Raw genomic sequence first — 20,757 nt, forward strand, 5'->3', positions numbered from 1 at the left:
CTGTTGGGTTCGCACGAATCGAGATTGGGATTTGTCACTTCGTGTAAACGGAGAGGTATCTCTGGGCCCACTCGGTAGGACATCATCATAATGTGCACAATGTGACCAAGGGGTTGATCACGGGATGATGTGTTACGGAACGAGTAAAGAGACTTGCCGGTAACGAGATTGAACAAGGTATCGGGATACCGACGATCGAATCTCGGGCAAGTACAATACCGCTAGACAAAGGGAATTGTATACGGGATCGATTGAGTCCTTGACATCGTGGTTCATCCGATGAGATCATCGTGGAACATGTGGGAGCCAACATGGGTATCCAGATCCCGCTGTTGGTTATTGACCGGAGAACGTCTCGGTCATGTCTGCATGTCTCCCGAACCCGTAGGGTCTACACACTTAAGGTTCGGTGACGCTAGGGTTATAAAGGAAGCTTGTATGTGGTTACCGAATGTTGTTCGGAGTCCCGGATGAGATCCCGGACGTCACGAGGAGTTCCGGAATGGTCCGGAGGTAAAGATTTATATATGGAAAGTCCTGTTTTGGTCACCGGAAAAGTTTCGGGCGATATCGGTAATGTATCGGGACCACCGGGAGGGTCCCGGGGGTCCACCAAGTGGGGCCACCTGCCCCAGAAGGCTGCATGGGCCAAGTGTGGGAGGGGACCAGCCCCTAGGTGGGCTGGTGCGCCCCCCACAAGGGGTCCAAGGCGCAAGGGAGAGTGGGAGGGGGCAAACCCTAGTCCAGATGGGCCTTAAGGCCCACCTAGTGGGCGCCTCCCCTCTCTCCCCCTCTTGGCCGCCTCCCCAAGTCCCATCTAGGGCTGGCCGCACCCCTTGGGGTGGGAAACCCTAAAGGGGGCGCAACCCCCCTTCTCCCCTATATAAATAGAGGCCTGGGGCTGCCCATAATACATGAGAACCTCTCCCTCTATTGGTGCAGCCCTGCCTCTCCTCCTCCTCCTCTCCCGTGGTGCTTGGCGAAGCCCTGCTGGATTGCCACGCTCCTCCATCACCACCACGCCGTTGTCCCGCTGTTGGATGGAGTCTTCCTCAACCTCTCCCTCTCTCCTTGCTGGATCAAGGCGTGGGAGACGTCACCGGGCTGTACGTGTGTTGAACGCGGAGGTGCCGTCCGTTCGGCACTAGGATCTCCGGTGATTTGAATCACGACGAGTACGACTCCTTCAACCCCGTTCTCTTGAACGCTTCCGCTTAACGATCTACAAGGGTATGTAGATGCACTCTCCTTCCCCTCGTTGCTGGTTTCTCCATAGATAGATCTTGGTGACACGTAGGAAAATTTTGAATTTCTGCTACGTTCCCCAACAGTTCCATCATATGACTCAATGTTTACGGGTTTAAACCCTTCTGGGAATTCATGTTCCATTACTTCATCAGTGAAGCAGAGGGGGTGTGCGGCACCTCTGTGTCGGGCTATGTCGGGACGTAGCTCGGATGGAGCCGGTCTGCGGTATTCGGCTCGAACAGTTTTGTGCTTGTCATATCAGGCTTGGTGGCTGTTGTTGCACGTTGGGGCGCGCCCCCGTGATCCATAGATCGATCTGGTTTGCCCTGCTCTATTTTCCAAATCGTACCGCAGGTCATGTGTGTATCCCCGAGTTTTTGTGTTTATATTTGTTCGGCGAGGCTGAATTGCCGTTTTATCTCGGCCACGCGGTGGTCGATCAGCCGCATTATGCGCTGGTAGCGCCAGCTCCGGTGCCTCATCATCGAATTGAGGTAGCAATTTGCGCTTTGGGTAACTTTTTGTTGGGCGTTCGAGTCCGTATTCCTCGGCTGCCAGGACCTCGGTCCATCTATTAGTGAGCAGATCTTGATTAGCTTGAAGCTGTTGCTTCTTCTTCTTCTTCAGGCTTTTTGCAGTGGCTATAAGCCAACGCTTGAAACGCTCCCACTCAACAGGATCCTCAGGCACGATAAATTCTTCGTCGCCGAGGATCACCTCGTCCTCGGAGAGGGGCATGTAATTGTTGTCTTCCAAGTCGTCGTTCACGACCTCTTCATCGGGGTTGGCTCGCCCATCTTCCCGTCCAGCCTGTTTGAAACTTGGCTTGGCGGGGTCTTCGTTGTCTTCGGCATCGTCCGGAGTGCTATTCTCTCTTGTTCAGGTATCGCTATTTTTACCATGGCGTGATTTAGAGCGGCGCCGCTGACATCGGTGCTTAGACTGCTTCTCAGGAAGTTTATCCTCAACTGGATCTTTTATGTCATCGCCCTTGTCTTCCTTGGGTGTATCCACCATGTATATATCATATGAGGAGGTGGCTGTCCAGCGCCCTGTGGGCGGTGGTTTTTGTTCTTCTCCGGCATCATCGTCCATATCGTCGATGTCTTCGGAGTCAAAATCAAGCATGTCGGTCAAATCGTCGACAGTGGCTATCAAGTGGGTGGTGGGTGGGTAACGAAGTTCTTCGTCGTCCGCTTCCCGCTCAAGCTGGACATAGTTTGGCCAAGGATCTCCTGACAAGGAGAGAAACTTTAATGAGTTTAACACATCGCCTAAGGGTGAGTGTTGAAAGATGTCCGCGGAGCTGAACTCTAAGATCGGCGCCAGGTCAGATTCGATGGGTGCGGATACTCATGGTTCATAGCCTATGGCCGGAGATGAGTCCGAGGTTCCGATGACATAGGCCTCATTGGAGGTCAGATCTGTGTTGGGCTCTAGCGACATTGAGTCCGCAACTTCCGTGGCGAGGTTGAGCCTCCCGTCCTCGGATGGCGTGCTCTACTCTGAATCTAGGGCCAGTGCGATTACAGGCGCAATCTCCCACACATAGTCTGATGACAGATTTAGGTCATGTTCATCGTGGCGGTGGGGCGCGGCTGTCATAGGCTCGAATCCGTCGAAGATCAAGTCTCCGCGGATGTCGGCGGTGTAGTTCAAGCTTCCAAACCTGACCTGATGGCCAGGGGCATAGCTGTCGATCTACTCCAAATGGCCAAGCGAGTTGGCCCGCAGTGTGAAGCGCCGAATACAAAGATCTATCCGGGAAGGAAAAAACTCCACCCTGGACGGTGTTGTCGTAGATGATTGAAGGAGCCATCAAGCCTTATGGTCGCGACATAGTGGAACTCTCAATGAAAGCACCAATGTTGGTGTCAAAACCGGCGGATCTCGGGTATGGGGTCCCGAACTGTGCATGTAAGGCTAATGGTAACAGGAGGCGGGGGACACAATGTTTACCCAGGTTCGGGCCCTCTCGATGGAGGTAATACCCTACTTCCTGCTTGATTGATCTTGATGATATGAGTATTACAGGAGTTGATCTACCACGAGATCGTAGAGGCTAAACCCCAGAAGCTAGCCCTATGGTTATGATTGTTGTCGTCCTACGGACTAAACCCTCCGGTTTATATAGACACCAGAGGGGGCTAGGGTTACACAGAAAGGAATCTTCACATCCGAATCGCCAAGCTTGCCTTCCACGCAAAGGAGAGTCCCATTCGGACACGGGACAAAGTCTTCTATCTTGTATCTTCATAGCACAATAGTCCGGCATACGCATATAGTCCGGCTGTCCGAGGACCCCTTAATCCAGGACTCCCTCAGCGGCCCATGTGGCATCGTGGGGTTCTGTGATATAGAACCACCCCTGCTGCCATCTCCTGACAATCTCCACAAAGGCCCCCTTTGGCCAGGTGACGTTGGGGAGTTTGCTCACCATGGCACCGCCGCACTCCGCGTGACGGCCTTCGACCACCTTCAGCTTCACATTGAAAACCTTGAGCCATAGGCCGAAGTGGGGAGGGACGCAGAGGAATGCCTCGCACACGACGATAAATGCTGAAATGTTGAGGAATGAATTTGGGGCTAGGTCATGAAAATCTAACCCATAGTAAAACATGAGACCGCAGACGAAAGGATGAAGGGGAAACCCTAGTCCGCGAAGGAAATGGGGGATGAACACTACCCTCTCGTTAGGCTTCGGAGTGGGAAAATCTGCTTTTTGGCAGGGAGCCGGTGGATTATATCCACGGCCAGGTACCCCGCTTCCTGGAGCTCCTTGATGTTCTCCTCTGTAACAGAGGAAGCCATCCACTTGCCCTGCGCTCCAGATCAGGATATGGCTGGGGTGTTTGGTGGCAATGGAAAAGATTGGGACTTGGGCGCTGGAGCTCGAATGGCAGATGGGCTGAGGAGGAAGAAGGCATGGGGTAAAAAGATGGATCCTTATCTTCTTATAGAGGCGGTGGATATCAACCCCCCATAAGCCTTAAATCTCGCCTATTCCCAAGGAGACGTGTGAACAGCACAGTTGGATTACCCAAACCCCTATTAATGAGAATCCCGTGATAAGGGGACACTATCCCTGCTTTGACAAGACATGCCTATGACTGTGCCTCAAAACACGAAGCGAGGGCTGTAAAACGGTTCAACATAATAACAAGGCCAGGACATAACAGCCTCATCGGAAAAATCGCCTATGGATGTGACTTAATTTGTTTCGGATATTTTTTGCCCTTACAGCTTAAGGCTGTAAGTATTTAACAGAGCCGAATACAACTATTTTGTGTGGAGGACTACATTGGAGTATTCGGAGAAGGAACCTGCCTTGCAATGCAGAAGACAATCTGCACGCCGAATACATCGTCATTGAAGCCCGGTTCAGGGGCTACCGAGGGAGTCCTGGACTATGGGGTCCTCGGGGAGCCGACCTATGTGACACGGGCCGGACTGATGGGCCGTAAAGATATGAGATAGAAGGTCTTCTCCCGTGTCCGGCTATTTTTGGTTATGCCATGGATAGTTATAGCTATAAATATTGCAATTTAATTGATGCTCATCTATTTTTTTACCACGCCATGCTTTCTTTAGGAGAAAAACCACTCGTGAACCTATGGATTCCGATCCATCTTCTTCCTATAAACTTCCAATCTCAATCAACGCTATTTTGAATTTCTTGCTTTACATTCATATTAACCTTCCATCAAGTTCAAGCCCTTTTCTTTTACCATTTCCAGTTTTAATCCTTGTAACTAGCAAAGCTAATGAGATTAATAACCTTGCTAGTTCTGTTCAGGGCCAACACAGTTTTGTATGTGTGTGTGTAGGTGTTGATTATTGATTGTGTTACTAAACTCATATTGGTTTGATAAACCTTGAGGTTACTTAAGGGAAATTGTTGATTGCTACAAAACCTGGCACTTGGGGGCCCAACACTTTCCTACTTGAGAAGAAGCACCACTTTGATGATTCGAATCAACAAAAAAAACAATCAAATACAAGTGCCTAGTATTATTTTCCAACATGAACCTTGCTTAATAAAAGTTGTAGTAGTGAATTTCTCGCCTTAAGTGGTATCCCCCTTTTTCAATTAAGCTTGTAGGAGGTTGTAGAATCGTGTTTCATACCTTGTCTCACATGCATTTCACTTTTTATGGGGTAGATATCACTCCTAGTCTGAGTTTTATCAACTTAAGCATTTTGCTTAGGTGGATGAACATACCTTTTTGATATTTTTTTCATCACTTGTGATCTAACCCTCTATATTATTGTTCTTACTTTCTCGTAAGTATTTTAGATGAAAACTCTTTTTAATAATGATTTCCTAGCAAACAATAGAATGAGCTATCTTCCAAACTACGAGTTGGGTGCGAACTAGCTGCATAGGTGACAACATAGTTGCGGGGCTGGTAGTGTCATCCTTTTCTCCTTGTACGTTTGACACTTACTTCTCACGAATTGAACCACATAGACCTGTGCATTTACATGACATCAATCCCCTCAACAAGATGTGCATGATCCATATGAAGGAACGAGGACGCTAAATAAACTGATTTAGATGCTGAGACAAAAAACACTAGAGATATGGATGAGTCGAAGATAAAACAAGAATAAGCCAGAGAAAAAGGTGGTGTTCCATACGACTGCGCTCGCTCGTATAGGTGTTCATATAGAGTGCCAACGGAGGCGTCTGATCCACCCTAACAACCTTTATAAAGGGCCTAACGCCAAATGAACAACAAAACATAGGAGAACATTGTCATCTTCACATAAACCATCTCCATCAACCCTAACTGCCACCATTTTCCATCTCCATAGCCACCACCTTCATCACCACCATGGTTCTTAGCCATCTAGCCATACTTTTTTATCGTGCATCGCACCTGACACCTATCATAAGACATATTACCAATCAATCAATTTTTGTGATGTGTTCTTCAATGAGTTCTTCGTGTGATCCGATCTTCATGTGTGAGTAGTTATGTAAGGTCATGGGTTGAGGCAAGGGCCTTTCAACCTGATGTATTTGTTGGAGGGATCAATAGAAGTACTTTTAATTAACTTCCTATATGTGTAGCATAAAGTTGTTCCCTAGTTGTCTCTTATCTCGTTCCCGTTTTCATCCATGCACGTATCCAGGATCATGGAGAGCGAGCCACAAAGAGGCTAAGGGAAGGGAGACGGTGATGTGTTATATTCTAAACACAAGTGATAGAAAGGTTTAAGGTTAGTTCTTTTGGTGCCTTTTTTGGGCTTGTAGAATAAGCACCCCTACCCAGTTTATTCTGGAAGCCCAACCAAAAATATATTTTTAGAAGCCTACTAGTCAAGTCTTAATGAGTAGAATTTTAAAACCATAAAATTGGTTGGGCTTCTTGAATAAGTTGGGCAGGGGCGGCTTATTCCAGCTTATTTTAGAAGGCAGCAAAAGAATTGTCCCTTAGTACGGTAACACGAATCCTATCTCTGGGGATACAAGAGGCGTAGCCCTTAAATGACCAACATTTTTGTCTAATTATTGCTATCTTAATTATGGGGCAACCCCGAGCGACGGAGGCCTTCGGTTGGCTAATTGACTCTTGATGCAGGACGTGTGTTGGTCCTCAGTAAGCAACAAGAGCGCAACACTACTGGCGACTTATCAGTTAGACTCACTCTCTTGCTAAGCGCTAGACGCCAGAACCTTCATCGAATCCGGATTAGTGTACCCTCTATTTTAACTTGTGTGTGTGGGCTTATTATTGAGCTGGTGCCCTCATCAAACTTGATTTTGGTGTATTTGTACCTATATTGAGTTTGAACTGGGTTGTTTGGCCTATTTTCCAAAAAGACCTAGATCATGCGTCATGGCTTCATGTTTTTCCTTCTCTGGCAATTGAAACGATGAATCCCAATCACCCGACGCCATGAGAGCAGCTACCGCAATCCAATCTTACCCAACATCGAATAAAACCACTGACTTCCCTCCTCATAATCCAAACCATAGCTCACAAAGGCTGGGAGTCGTATAAGAGTACGAGACCACCCCTTGGTCAACCCAAACAAGACCGCAAATGAGAGGAGAATAGATAAACACAAACACCAACAGAGCGAGGAGAGAAGAGACAAACTCTAGTGAGAGGGAAAAGGCGACACCAACTACTACTTATTTCATCACCATTCGACTGAGCTTGCGTAACAATCGGTCAGCTCCTAATTGACACCTTGCCTGGGCCGACCCATTGGCTTGCACGCCTGTTCGCCCTGCTGGTACTGTAGTGCAACCCCTGGTCAGCCCGAACAAGACCGTAGATGGAAGGAGAAAAGATAAACTAAAACGTCGGCGGAGCAATGGGAGAAGAGACAAACCCTGGAGAGAGGGAAAATGCGACACCAACGACTACCTTTTTCGCGTTGTTCGACTGAGCTTGCATTACAACCGGGGAGCTCCTATTTGACCCCTCGATTGGGCCGCCCATTGGCGTGCACGCCTGTTCGCCCTGCTGGTACTGTTGCACAACCGAAATTAATGAAAAGCAGTGCACACACAAGGAATCAAACTACAAACCTCTCACTGATTAAGGACCGTCACTAGCCAAAGTTTGAAATTTCACAATTTTGTTCATGTTGTTCAGAAAATGTTCGGTTTGTCACTTGAAAAATTATTCATGATTTCCAAGAAATGTTCGATTTTTTGAACCACGCAAACAAATTTTGAAATTGCATGAACAATTTTAAAAAAATGTGATCATTTTTTAGTTTTTATTTTTTTTAAATTTTGAACAAATTTTAAAATTCTAAACTAAAGTTTTGAACATTTTTATCAAAAAGTGAAGATTTTTTGAAATTACTCTTTTTTAAAAAGTGATCAAATTTAAAAAATACGAACGAGCGTCATATAGGAAATTCCTTACAATTGGTCGTCCTCTGTGGTTGTCGCTTGGCTGGGCCTGCGATCCACTTGGGCCTTCTCTCGTGTCTAGCTGATCGGCCCGGTTTTCCGCTAGGTCGATTTTCTGTAAAAGAACCCGTCGAAGCCCACAACGCAGGATTCTCAAAAAGGAAAGCCCCCAACGCAGGCGGCAGCCTTGATCCCCTCCTTCCTCCCCAGTCCCCACCGCCGCCACGAACAACTACTCCGACACGAACTCTGCTCAAGCCCGCTCCCATGGTTCCCGTCATCGACATGGACTCTTTGCCCGTTCCGCAAGCCGAAGGCACCACGACTCGAGTCCCTCGATCGAAATCCCAGGTCAGACCGGATCGCGGCGGCCGGCGGCGCCACGACAGGTTGCTGGCCTGCAGTCCTACTCACGGGACAAGCTGCGTTCGCGGTGCGCTCTCGCTGCCCGCCGGCTTCGACGGTATGGGCCGGGGCGCCGCCCTTCCGCAGATCCGCAATCGAGTCGTGCGTCCGGTCTGCCGCCTCCCCTCGACGTCCACGGCTCTGTGCTCTTCCGTGTTCTCTCCTAGCGCAGGCTGTGGGGGCGCTACGCCGCTCTCTGCCGGCTCCTCATACAAGAGAGATGGACAAACTGAGCCCTGTGGGAAACAATTGCATCAGCTCAGCGACGTCCAGCGTTTCTCCTCTCTACGTTTCTTTGCACGCCTCATCTCCAAGCACGAAGCCACGGCGAGATGTAAGTCTCATCATCATTGCTCTATTTCCTCTTTTGATCTAAATATTCTGATTACTGCATGCCATTGCTCTAAATTTCTTGATTGCTGCATGCCGCTGGAGTTGCTGTGTATGAGTAGTGAACCATAAGAGTGAAGTGCACTGTAGGTCCCTAAACTATTCGAGGGGTGTCAACCAGGTCCTCGAACTATGAAAATCGACATGTGGGTCCTCGAACTATTGTAAGTGTCTCAGTCACGTCCAAAACCTGCCCGACCCAGTCTGACCTACCGTTGACTGTTGCCACCTCGGACAGGGGTAACGGAGGTGGATGGATATTTACAAAAAACACCCCGAATCGTTTCAGATCTCCATTCCCCAGTCCTTGCCTCTTCTTCTCCTTCTCTCCCGATCTCTCTCACGGCGATTTGGGGGCGGCGGCGCCTTGGCGATTTGGTGTGGCCGCATGGAGACGGCGGCGCCTGCCTAGGCGTCGATGGCTCCGGTACGGCGGCTCCCTGGAGATCCTCCTCCACAGTACGGTATGTTCCTCTCTGTCCCCCCAATCGATTTGTGACTAGGGTTAGGATTTGATCCGAATTGGTTAGGGTTAGGTTTGTGCGCAGCTTCCTGATGCTCGATTCCCTCTCTTTGCACGTAGGACCGAACGACGACCTCTTTTTAGTAGAGATTCATCACAGTGGGTTCTTTTGTGGTGACGGCCCAAACAAGACATATGTAGATGAGCGTATTGACACATTTGATTGTTGTGAAGTGGACACATGGTCTCTGCTTTGGATAGAAGATTTTGTTAGGCAGTGTGGCTATGCAGATGTCACAAGGTTGGAAGTGTATTGGTTGCCGCCAGGGAAATCATTGTTTGGTGGTCTGCGAGTGCTCGGGTGTGATGCTGACACAAATTATATGATGTCTGTGGTCAGCAAGATCAAAACTTTTGAGCTATATGTGAATGATAAAGATCTGGAGAGATCAATCTTCAGTGATAATGACATTCCAATGACTGGAGGCCCTGAGCTGCCTAAGGTTTTTACTCCTACAAAGATAAAGCCACTGGATATTCCACCCTTCTATGATAATGTCATCAGCCCCAAACAGAGAGCAAAACTTCAGAGAAATTTTGTCAGGAGAGAGGCTGAGGCATGGAATAGTAATGCAGGGCATCAGTTCACATATGAGAGGAGAAGCAATAGGAGGAGGGCTCAGTTTGAACCAGAAGTTGAAGAGGACAGTTCTGGGGGTGAAGACAGTAGTAGTGGATCAGAGTTTGTGGACTCCGATAATGAGTTCGATAAAGATGATGACAATCTATATGAGAAGTATGTTGATGCAGATGCAGAGGAGGAGGAGCAGAGCAAGGACAAGGACAAGGACAAGGATATTGGAAGCTCAAAGGAAAAGGGAAATGCAAGTAAGGGCAAGAATTTGGTGGAAGAAGAGGAGGAGCTGGACCTCCCAGATTCAGATGAAGAAGGAGGTGAGAACAGTTTGAAGTTCAAAAGTTTTAGGCCTGAAGACATGAAAAATCCTGTGTTCAAAGTTGGAATGGTCTTTTCATCAATTGTAGAGGTTAGGACAGCTTTGGCAGAGTATGCTGTTAAGAACAGGGTAGCTATAAAGACACCAAAAAACGACAAAATTAGAGTGAAAGCTCATTGTGTCCCAGGTTGCCCCTGGGAGTTCTTTGCCTCAAAGGACAACAGAACAAAGTGCATAATGCTGAAAAAATACATAGATGAGCACACTTGCAGTAGGGAGTGGGAGGTGAAGCAATTCACTGCTAGTTACATAGCAAAGAAGTATGTTGAGAAGGTGAGGACAGATGAATCAATTTCATTGAGAACCCTGGGAAGTAATGTGCAAGAGGATTACAATATGGCAGCCACCAAGAGCAAGCTTGCTAGAGCAAAGAGAGAAGCAATCAGAAAGATTAGAGGAGATGAGCAAAAACAGTACAATATGTTGTGGGATTTTGCAGAAGAGCTGAGAACACAAAATCCTGGTAGCACATTCTATTTGAAACTGAAAAATGGTGTTCTTTTTGACAAATTGTACATGTCTATAGATGCATGTAAGAGGGGTTTTCTGCAAGGATATAGGCCAGTAATTTGTCTGGATGGTTGCCACCTTAAGACAGCTGGAAGCCATGCTGCTTTCTGTTCCCATCGAATTTTCTGTGCGCAATTCGGTCGGCCATGCTGCTTAAGTGGACACATGGCGGCTCCCTTCCCCGGACCCTGCGCAAGCGGGAGCTACATGCACCGGGCTGCCCTTTTTTTTATATATTTCAACCTGCACCTTTCAAATATTATTTCTCTGTGTCCTTACTCCTTATACTAAGTCTACAAAAACAAAATACAGAAATAGCAAATCTGAGTATGCTCTAGATATTTAACATGTGAGACAATAGGTAAACAAGACCAGCAAAGCATCATTCTGGAAAGAAGATACCAACATTGGATTTGAATCTTTCACATTTTATCACAAAGAAAGACAGCTAAAAACTCACTTCCAATGGATGTGGCACAAACGAAAAGAACCAAGCAGGACTGAGTGCAAGACTTGTATTCTTCATCTGCATATATTAATAATGTAGGGTCTATGTACAGTTGATTACACTCAAACTATCTTGTATGAACAAAAAATAATCATGATTCAGATCTTTTTATTTAATAATTAGCGTGTGAATTTTCTTGGGGTTGGCAGTTAGTATAGGTTTATATCCGATAAGGATTAGGGTGCAAGTGATGCAAATTCACATGAAGTTTAATATACAATGCAAGCAAACAGTTGTATAGACTCACAAAATAATGGAACTTTTTGTTCGTCGGGCAAGCTGGAATGTTCTTGCATCACCAGTGAATGTGCTGCTACCCATAATATTGATTTTAATTTTAAAATAAATAAGTAGACATCAAAATAAACTCATAAAATAATAGCACAGCCAATGCCACAATTGAGTACGCTAGATGGTCTCTCCTAAAATAATTTTGTGATATTTAAATGAGCTAAATCATGAGTTTCACGTATCTCTCTCTTGGTCAGAAATAGTTCTGTAATTTACAGTCATGATAAACCCAGAACATGATAAATCAAAATAACATTTATCTTACAAATGTGAACCATCTTTTATATTGTAGTAGTCAAACTTACATCTTTTTTACTGCATGTTTCGTAGTAGGACATCTATTTACGAAACGGAAGGTAGCATATTTGTGGCTGCACAAATTATATTGTTTACATCGAGCTATCTTTTTTACTGCATATTTCGTAGTAGGACATCTGTTTATGAAACGGAAGGTAGCATAGTTGTGGCTGCACAAACAATTATATTGTTTACATCAAGCTAAAAGAATGATGGAAAAAATATTTACTTGCTAGACTAAAAGATCGATGGAAAAAATATTTCTTGAGTTTATAACTCTTATCAATTTTACCTTGAAAAAGAGGCAGATCATTAATTTTGCAACCAATATTTCATTTGCATGGTACTCGGCAATCTGCACCGATGTGAATCCTACATCCCATCAATTAAGTTATTCCACGACAATCTATCTGTGACCATAAAGTCCCGCGTTGCTATCAACTGTGTGGCTTCTCTCTACCACAAGTGAAATCCACCTCGAATTGCCTATTTTTGGATCGCATTGATGCGCATTGGTTGTAGACACAATCCAGTCTTCTACTAAGGAAATATCCAAACAATATTAGTAGCTCTATTAATGCACGTAAATACAGAAAAGCAAAATATCTATCAGGACTACAATGACGACATGCCTGCAAACTTAATTCTTGAATTTGCATTACTAAGTACAATATATAACTGAAGTTTAACCAAGAAACATTACATCATTGCATTTTTTACAGAATTAGCCCACTGTTGTGATATAATGCTTATTGTAGTAATTTTTACATTCAACTATGTTATAGAACTGAAGGTGCCTACACTAAATTTCTCCAAGATTTCTAAAGAAAGCAAAAATAAGAAAATATTTGCCCTAAGATTTCTCCAAGAGATGCATACCAGGAGCAAAATTAATATATTGATGTAGATGACTTTAATCTTCATGTAAGGTGGATCAACTGTCATACAGGAGGGTCCAGGTACATGCTCATAAACTTGGCTGATGTTGCCGTGGCTAATCTAGCCTTATTTCTTGTTGCCGGTTCTATGAACAAGAAACCAACAAAACTGAAGTTCACTTTAATACTCCCTCCGTCCCAAAATTCTTGTCTTAGATTTGTTTAGATACGGATGTATCTAGTGTTAGATACATCCGTATCTAGACAAATCTAAGACAAGAATTTTGGGACAGAGGGAGTATAAAGTTTTAGCTGCAGCCAGAAAGAATTGCCAAGCTCTTGTATGTTTAGTCGGTGGACTTTAAAGAGAAATCATGGATAAAGGAAGAAGCTAGATCTGGCCATATAGTGCAAGAAACAAGTAGTGAGCGAGACAAAAGCTTAGTGATGAGAAAATAATACATTGGTATTGAAGACAAATACAAGGGAAGCCTTAACAAATGGACTCTCTCCAAGAACCTCTCTTGAACCCATGGCTCATGTACAACTGGAGTAGCTGCTGCACCTTGAGTCCTGCCACGGTGCCTCTGTTCGATACGCTGGGAAGCAGGTAGAGATGAAGGTTGTACGTGACATAGAAGATGGCGAGCTACATTTTGCATCTACAAACGAGGGCAACCTAGGCTCGTGTTCGACACTGCAGTTCTTGGTTGGTGTGTCAGATAGCAACCCGGGCAGCGGTGTGAGGCGGCAACGGCTGGACGTGATAGTTACCCTAGCTGTGGCTGCGCTCGCTCTTAACAAGAGAGAAAGAAGAAATCAGATTGGGGCTAGCGAGTCGATGAGGCAGGGAAGAGAGCTGGCAGGTCCACTCGTCAACGAGTATTTGTTTGAGAGAGGAGGCGAGGAAGCGACACACGAACATGCGAATCGACGTACCACAACCTACCGTCACAACCACACTCCCCTTTTTTAATAGTAAAGATAGTAGGAATAACAATAGTTTCTTCCTTGAGAGGTTATGAGCTTGATGAGCTCCATGAGCTCATCAACAAGCGAAGGGTTCCTATTGCTGGTTCTTTAAAGACCGTTGGCTAATATCCTTTTTTTTCATACCGTGGGATGGTACTTCCACTCGGTACAATGATTGTTGAATTTGATGGAACTGCAAGTGGCCCTTTGACATATTTTAGTGTCATTAAGCAGTACTTAGGTCTATGCCTAACAATTCCGCTCTTTTTCCAGGGCCTGGTCTTGGTACTATGTTGATAGCGAGGGTGCAAGGCTCAAGGGAAGCAGCTGGTTCTGTAGTTCTTTGTATGCTTATGGTATCTTGGATGAGGGGTATGTTTTTTTGTACCTCTATATGTTGCTTTGCTCACAGTTCATATTATCTTGAAGTTGCAACCCTTATGTTTGTGCTTTACATTTCAGTTACAAATTCAACATATCAGTTGAGGAAGCTGCTGAGTTAGCATGGCGGGCTTTTATCACGCAATATTCTGTGACAGAGCTAGTGGTGGCTATGTTCCTGGTGGTATGCATTCTGTTTCTTAGTTTCTACCCTGATATTTGTTTTGTTCACTCAATAAGCACGACACAACATGCATGCAGATTTGTTAAGCACCTTGCCATTTATATCTTTCTTTTGAAATCACATACATAACAGTTTATTTGAGTTGCTTATTGGCGAAGTTCAGAGATTTTTTCCCCATCGTGTAATGCACACCCCTAGGTTGGGAATAGAGGTTACCGTCGAGACGATGGTGATAAATTAACCCACACCAAATGTACATTGTTGTAGATATAGAAGCTGCTGTAGAGTATAGACATTGGTCTAGGATTTCTAAAACAATATAATTATAATGGTACATGGAAATTACATGAGTTGATTTATTCTTTTTTGTATACGGCTTTCATGTTAGTAGATTCTAAAAAATATGGTGTGATGTGTAAAGAATTATGGTCAACGCTATGTTTTTCTTCGTGTTCGCCTTTTCTTTTTCCTTCTTAATTTTTTGAACCTTTTTCAAATTTGTTAACAATTTTCAGTTCACATTTTTGAATTTGCTAAAATATTGAATTACCGAATATTTTCCAAATTCGTGAATATTTTTTGAAAATTTTGAAACTTTTCCAATGGTTGAATAATTTTTGAATATGTGAACATTTTCCGAATACGTGAGCGATTTTGGAATTTGTGAAGAGTTTTTAGAATCCGTGAACATTTTTGAATTCATCATGAACATTTTTTGAATTCGTGAACATTTTTGGAATTCATACTTGTCTTGAATATGAAAACATTTTTCGAACACGATAACATTTTTGGAATTATGAAAACATTTTTCGAACACGATAACATTTTTGGAATTTGTGAACATTGTTTTAGAAGCCACGAACATTTTTTGAATTCGACGCGAACATTTAACAATTTTTCGTTTTAGAACCCATGAACTTGTTTTGAGTACGTGATTTTTTTTAATATGTGATCATTTTTTGAATACGTGAACATTTTTGGAATTCACAATTTTTTTAATCCGTGAACTTCCTTTGAATACGTGAACATTTCTGGAATTGGCAACATTTTTCGAATTCGCAAACATATTTTTTGAATCTGTGAACATTTATTTAATTCACAAACTCTAATTTGCAAATTTGCCTTAGATGTTAGTAGATTCTAAGGATATGGTGTGATGTATAAAGAATTATGATCAATGCTATGTTTAGTGTTTGGGTCATTATTATTTGGAAGCAGGGTAAAAAAAGAAGATTATCATTTGGGCTTGATAGAGTATGATTATATCCTTCTCAGTCATGTTTGCATCAAACGCGTGTCCCCCTTTGGAGAAGAATACACCAACCATTTTGGTAGTGGGCCTATAACTCATCTCAACAATTTTGTTTAGGCCTCATTCCGCTAATATGCTAGGCATCATCTCCTTTCCCGTGTTTCTCTTAGTCTCACTCCCAAACACTTCACGACCCAATAGAGGGAATGCAAACATCCATGGTGGCATTGTCCCCTTCGGCCGTTCATGCCACTTGAGAGGATGAAGGCTCTAGGAACATCATGCGAGAGGGATCGGCGCTAGTGATTTTGCCACCGTCCTGGCCACGACGACAATGCCGCAGAGCATATAGTAGAGGGTAGAGTAGGAAAGTGGAGCGACAGCGCCGTGGGAAGAGGTGCACTCGAACATGGGGTTCTTCCAGGCGAGTGTCAGGTAACAAAATGTGGATAAAGCGTCAGATTAGACAAACGATCAACATCAGTAGCACAGGGAGGTGAACATTGAGCTCCATGGGAGTCTCAACATTGCGCTCATCTTTAAGAGCAACGCGAGTAAGAAGATCCCAGATTATTATTTTTGAGGGATCTCAATCCCAGGAAAGTAGCAGAGAGGGCCAAGATAAGACATAAGAAACTGCATAACATGCCTTCACAAAGGCAATATACTCACGGTCTGCATCGGTGATGATCATGTCATCAACATGAAGAAGAGTCCTCCTACCAAGAGCAAAAAGGAGGGCAAACAACGTCGGATTTTGAGCACTCGCTGAAAACCAGTAACATCCACCATAGAGGCAAAACGCTCAAACCAGGCGCGAGAGGCTTGCTTAAAGCCGTAGAGAGAGCGATGAAGACGACTAAGCATGTTGTAAGGAGTAGAATACCCAGGTGGTGGTTGTATGTAAACCTCCTCACACAACTCACTATTAAGAAAGACATTATTAACATCAAGCCTAGACACGAACCAGTGGCGAACCGAGGCCACAAGCATATAGTTTTGCAGGAGCAAAAGTCTCATCATAATTAGGACCATGCTCCTGCTGAAAGCCATGACCCACAAGACAAGTTGTATGTAAACCTCCTCAAGCAGCTCACTATTAAGAAAGACATTCTTAACATCAAGCCTAGACACGGACCAATGGCGAACAGAGGTCACAAGCATACAATTTTGCAGGAGCAAAAGTCTCATCGTAATCAGGACCATGCTAACCTTGTAGACCCACCAAGTGATGGGACGAACACGAGGAGGAACAGAAACAATATCCCACGTGCCGATGCACTCAAGAGCAGCAATCTCCTGTGTCATCACAAGGTGCCATTTGGTATGAACAACATCACAACAAGAAGTCGGGTCAAGAACAGTAGCGCCAACGCTTGGAAGACCAAGGCGGTCAACAGGACGAAGCTGACGAGGACGGAAGCCATAAGTAGGCTGAGACGAGGAAGATGAAAAATCAGTAGACACACCGACAACACATAGACGACCTATATAGAAGTTAGGAAAAAAATGGAAGAATAAAAGCTGGAATCATCGGGGGATAAACTCAGGGGATGGAGACAAGGAAGCCACCGGTGATGAAGGTGTAGAATCATGTGATAAGCGAGGTGAGGAAATCATAGGAGATGATGATGTTAGTTCTACAATAACCAAAGAAGCATGAGCAGTACGACAACTGGATAAGGGCTCAATAGGAGTGGTAGGACAGTTGGGGAAATTGTGGGAAGAGATATACACCACTTAAAAGGCCAAAGAAGATGGACGCTGGTAGAAGGGATGAGACTCTACAAAAGTCATATCCTAAGAAATAGCCATCCAACGACCAACATGATCCCAACAACAATATCCCTTATGCTCATCATTGTATACTAAGACACACTCAGCAGACTGAGAAGCCAGTTTGGTGCGTTCACGAGGGGCAAGCAGGACATAGCAAACACAACCAAAAAATTGAAGCGCCGAATAAACGATCAAATAGACGCCTGAAAGGAGCGTCACCCTGCAGAGCTGTGGATTGCTGAAGGTTGATGAGATAGATGGAAGTGGAGACAGAGTTGGCCCAAAAGTGCGGTGAAAGAGAGGCGGTGAACATCAATGGACGAGCTGTCTCAAGAAGGTGATGATGCTTGCGCTTAGCCATGCCATTTTGAGCATGAGCACCAGGATAAGAGAACCAAAGTCTGCTCAGCAAGGATTCCACGCAACTGCTTGGAGATATACTCTCCAGCAGAGTCACCATAGAACACATGAATAGCCGTAGAGAATTGAGTGTTAACCATGGCAGCAAAAGGCTTATAGATAAGACCTCTCTACGAGAAGAAATAAAGTATATATCCAGGTGTGTTGAGAGAAGTCACTAGCGGAGGAAAAGGGGGAGATGATCCCTCGAGATCAAAGTGAACAAGGTCTAACGGATGCTGAGACACTGTCTCGCTATGAGTATAAGGTAACTGGACCACATATTAGAGACATCATATGTGGCGGATCCAAGAAGATCACGTCGAAATAAGGATGAGAGATCACAAGTGATCCAAGGCGATGATGCCACTCTTGAAAATATTTGGTAGAAAAGGCAACATAGGCAGACTGGCGCCAGTGGCAGTAGAGGGACTTGATTCGGCATCCCACTTGCCTGTGCAGTCTTCGTCCCCCGCCGATCTGGCTGGGTGTTCCTTTCCTTTTTGTGGGTTGTGTGCCACGTGCTTGATTAAGCTCCCCAAGTTCTCCTACTATGCGCCCTTGGCCTCGACTTTAGGTAGCGCCTGTCGTCGGCTCGTCCCGTGCATAATCCAGGTACGCGTCGACTGTCCGAGCTCCTGCTCACCATTGGTGGTGCTCGAGCGTGCGGTTATGGTGTCACACATAAAGGGAACATGGGATGTGGAATTGAGACAGTGCTTGTAGCAACCCGCAACAAGGCAAAGGATGCCCATCTAGACTCGTAGGGAGCGGAGGTGGTCACAAAGGTATCAGTAAGAGTAGCACGGGGAAGAAGATCCTAGACATACTTCTCTTAGAAAATAAAGAAGTCATTAGAGGTAGAAGAAACCTCAATCTCAAGGAAGTACCGAAGAGGACCAAGATCGGACATAAGAAATTCACTATGACGAGCCTTCACCAAGGCAATGTACTCAAGAGTCGTTGCCAGTGATGATTGACATGTAGAAGAAGTGTTCGACCACGAGTTGAATGGTGGACCGGAAGTGTAGGATAATGAGCAGTCGCCAAAAACTAGCCGCAATCACCACTGAGACGAAGCGGTCAAACCAGGCACGAGGGGTTTGCTTAGGGCCATATAGACAACGACGAAGATGACAAACCATGCCATTAGGAAGAGAATCTAGGTGGTGGCTACTTGTAGGCATTCTTGACATCAAGCTGAGAGATAGACTAGCGGCGAATAGAAGCCACATTGAGGAAGTGTGCGAAGAGTGGTCATGTGGGCCATATATATAGGAGTAAATGTCTCTTCGTAGTCATGACCATGTTCTCACCATTAAACGAGCTTTGTAACGTTCAAGAGTATCATCAGTCTTAACCTTGTAGACCCACTTACAAGTGATGAGAAGAACATGAGGAGGAAGGGAAATGAGATTCCACGTGTCGATGCGGGCAAGAGCATGAATCTTTGATGCCATCACAAGCAGTCATTTGGGATGAACAACCTCACGGCAAGAAGTCGTCCCGGGAAGAGCTGCGCAGTAACCATAGCGGTCAATAGGCAGAAGCGGGCGAGCTCGAAAGCCATAAGTAGGCTAAGCTGGAGGCCGTGCGTTGCCAACGGAAGAAGATATAATAGTCGAGGGAGATGGCATGTCAGAAGAATCCACAACACGCGGACCACGAGTGTAGTAAAGTCGAGGAACATGAGCAAAAGAAGGAACATATAAAAAGTTAAAGTGACCAAGTGATGGGACGAACATGAGGAAGAGAAACAATATCCCACGTGCCAATGCGCTCAAGAGCAATAATCTCCCCTGCCAACGCAAGGTGCCATTTGGTATGCATAACATCACAATAAGAAGTCCGCTCAAGAACACCAGCGTCAACGCTTGGAAGACCAAGGCGGTCAACAGGCGGAAGCGGATGAGGAAGAAAGCCATAAGTAGGCCGAGAGGGGAAGTGGCTCATCAGTAGACACATTCACAACACGCGGACGATGTATATAAAGTGAGGAAAAGATGGAAGAATATGAGTAGAAATCAACGGGATAAACTCTGGTGATGGAGACAAGGAAGCCACAACTGATGAAGGTGTAGAATCCTATGATAAGCGAGGTGAGGAAATCATAGGAGATGATGACATTGGATCTACAATAATCAGGGAAGCATGAGCAGTACGACGACTGGATCAGGAGTGATAGGAGTGTAGGATTTAAAAAAAAAGAGAGATTTCCTCCATTGAAAAGGTCAAGGAAGATGGATATAGGTAGAGGGATGAGACTCATCAAAAGTCATATCCCGAGAAATAGCCATCTGACGCCCAACATGATCCCAATAATGATATCCCTTATGCTCAATGTTGTATCCTAAGAAGACACACTCAACGGACTGAGAAGTCAGTTTGGTGCGTTCACGCGGGGCAAGGACATAGCAAACACAACCAAAAAATTGAAGCGCCGAATAAACGATCAAATAGACGCTTGAAAGGAGCGTCACCCTGCAGAGCAGTGGATTGCTGAAGGTTGATGAGATAGATGGAAGTGGAGACAGAGTTGGCCCAAAAGTGCGGTGAAAGAGAGGCGGTGACCATCAATGGACGAGCTGTCTCAAGAAGGTGACGATGGTTGGGCTTAGCCATGCCATTTTGAGCATGAGCACCAGGATAAGAGAACCAAAGTCTGCTCAGCAAGGATTCCACGCAACTGCTTGGAGATATACTCTCCAGCAGAGTCACCATAGAACACATGAATAGCCGTAGAGAATTGAGTGTTAACCATGGCAGCAAAAGGCTTATAGATAAGACCTCTCTACGAGAAGAAATAAAGTATATATCCAGGTGTGTTGAGAGAAGTCACTAGCGGAGGAAAAGGGGGAGACGATCCCTCGAGATCAGAGTGAACAAGGTCTAACGGATGCTGAG

General features: G+C 45.1%; 1 protein-coding gene across 2 annotated transcripts in view; it reads left to right on the plus strand.

The window, feature by feature from the left end:
- The first annotated feature begins 8,319 nt into the window (after positions 1-8,319).
- The window catches only part of LOC119280843, a 29,550-nt gene continuing 17,112 nt past the window's right edge, over positions 8,320-20,757 (plus strand). Inside the window, exons 1-3 of one of the 2 annotated variants that reach the window (XR_005138194.1) lie at positions 8,320-8,867; positions 14,132-14,230; positions 14,321-14,423. Coding sequence is in view for 1 of the 2 variants with exons in the window: in XM_037561548.1 (XP_037417445.1) it covers positions 8,396-8,867; positions 14,132-14,230; positions 14,321-14,361 (612 nt within the window). In the remaining variant the exon portion in view is untranslated. Of the gene's footprint in view, positions 8,868-14,131; positions 14,231-14,320; positions 14,565-20,757 lie in introns of those variants that run through there. The other variant, XM_037561548.1, reaches the window with a different exon arrangement.

The sequence above is a fragment of the Triticum dicoccoides genome, chromosome 3B (genome assembly GCF_002162155.2).
Source record: "Triticum dicoccoides isolate Atlit2015 ecotype Zavitan chromosome 3B, WEW_v2.0, whole genome shotgun sequence".
NCBI lineage: Eukaryota > Viridiplantae > Streptophyta > Magnoliopsida > Poales > Poaceae > Triticum > Triticum dicoccoides.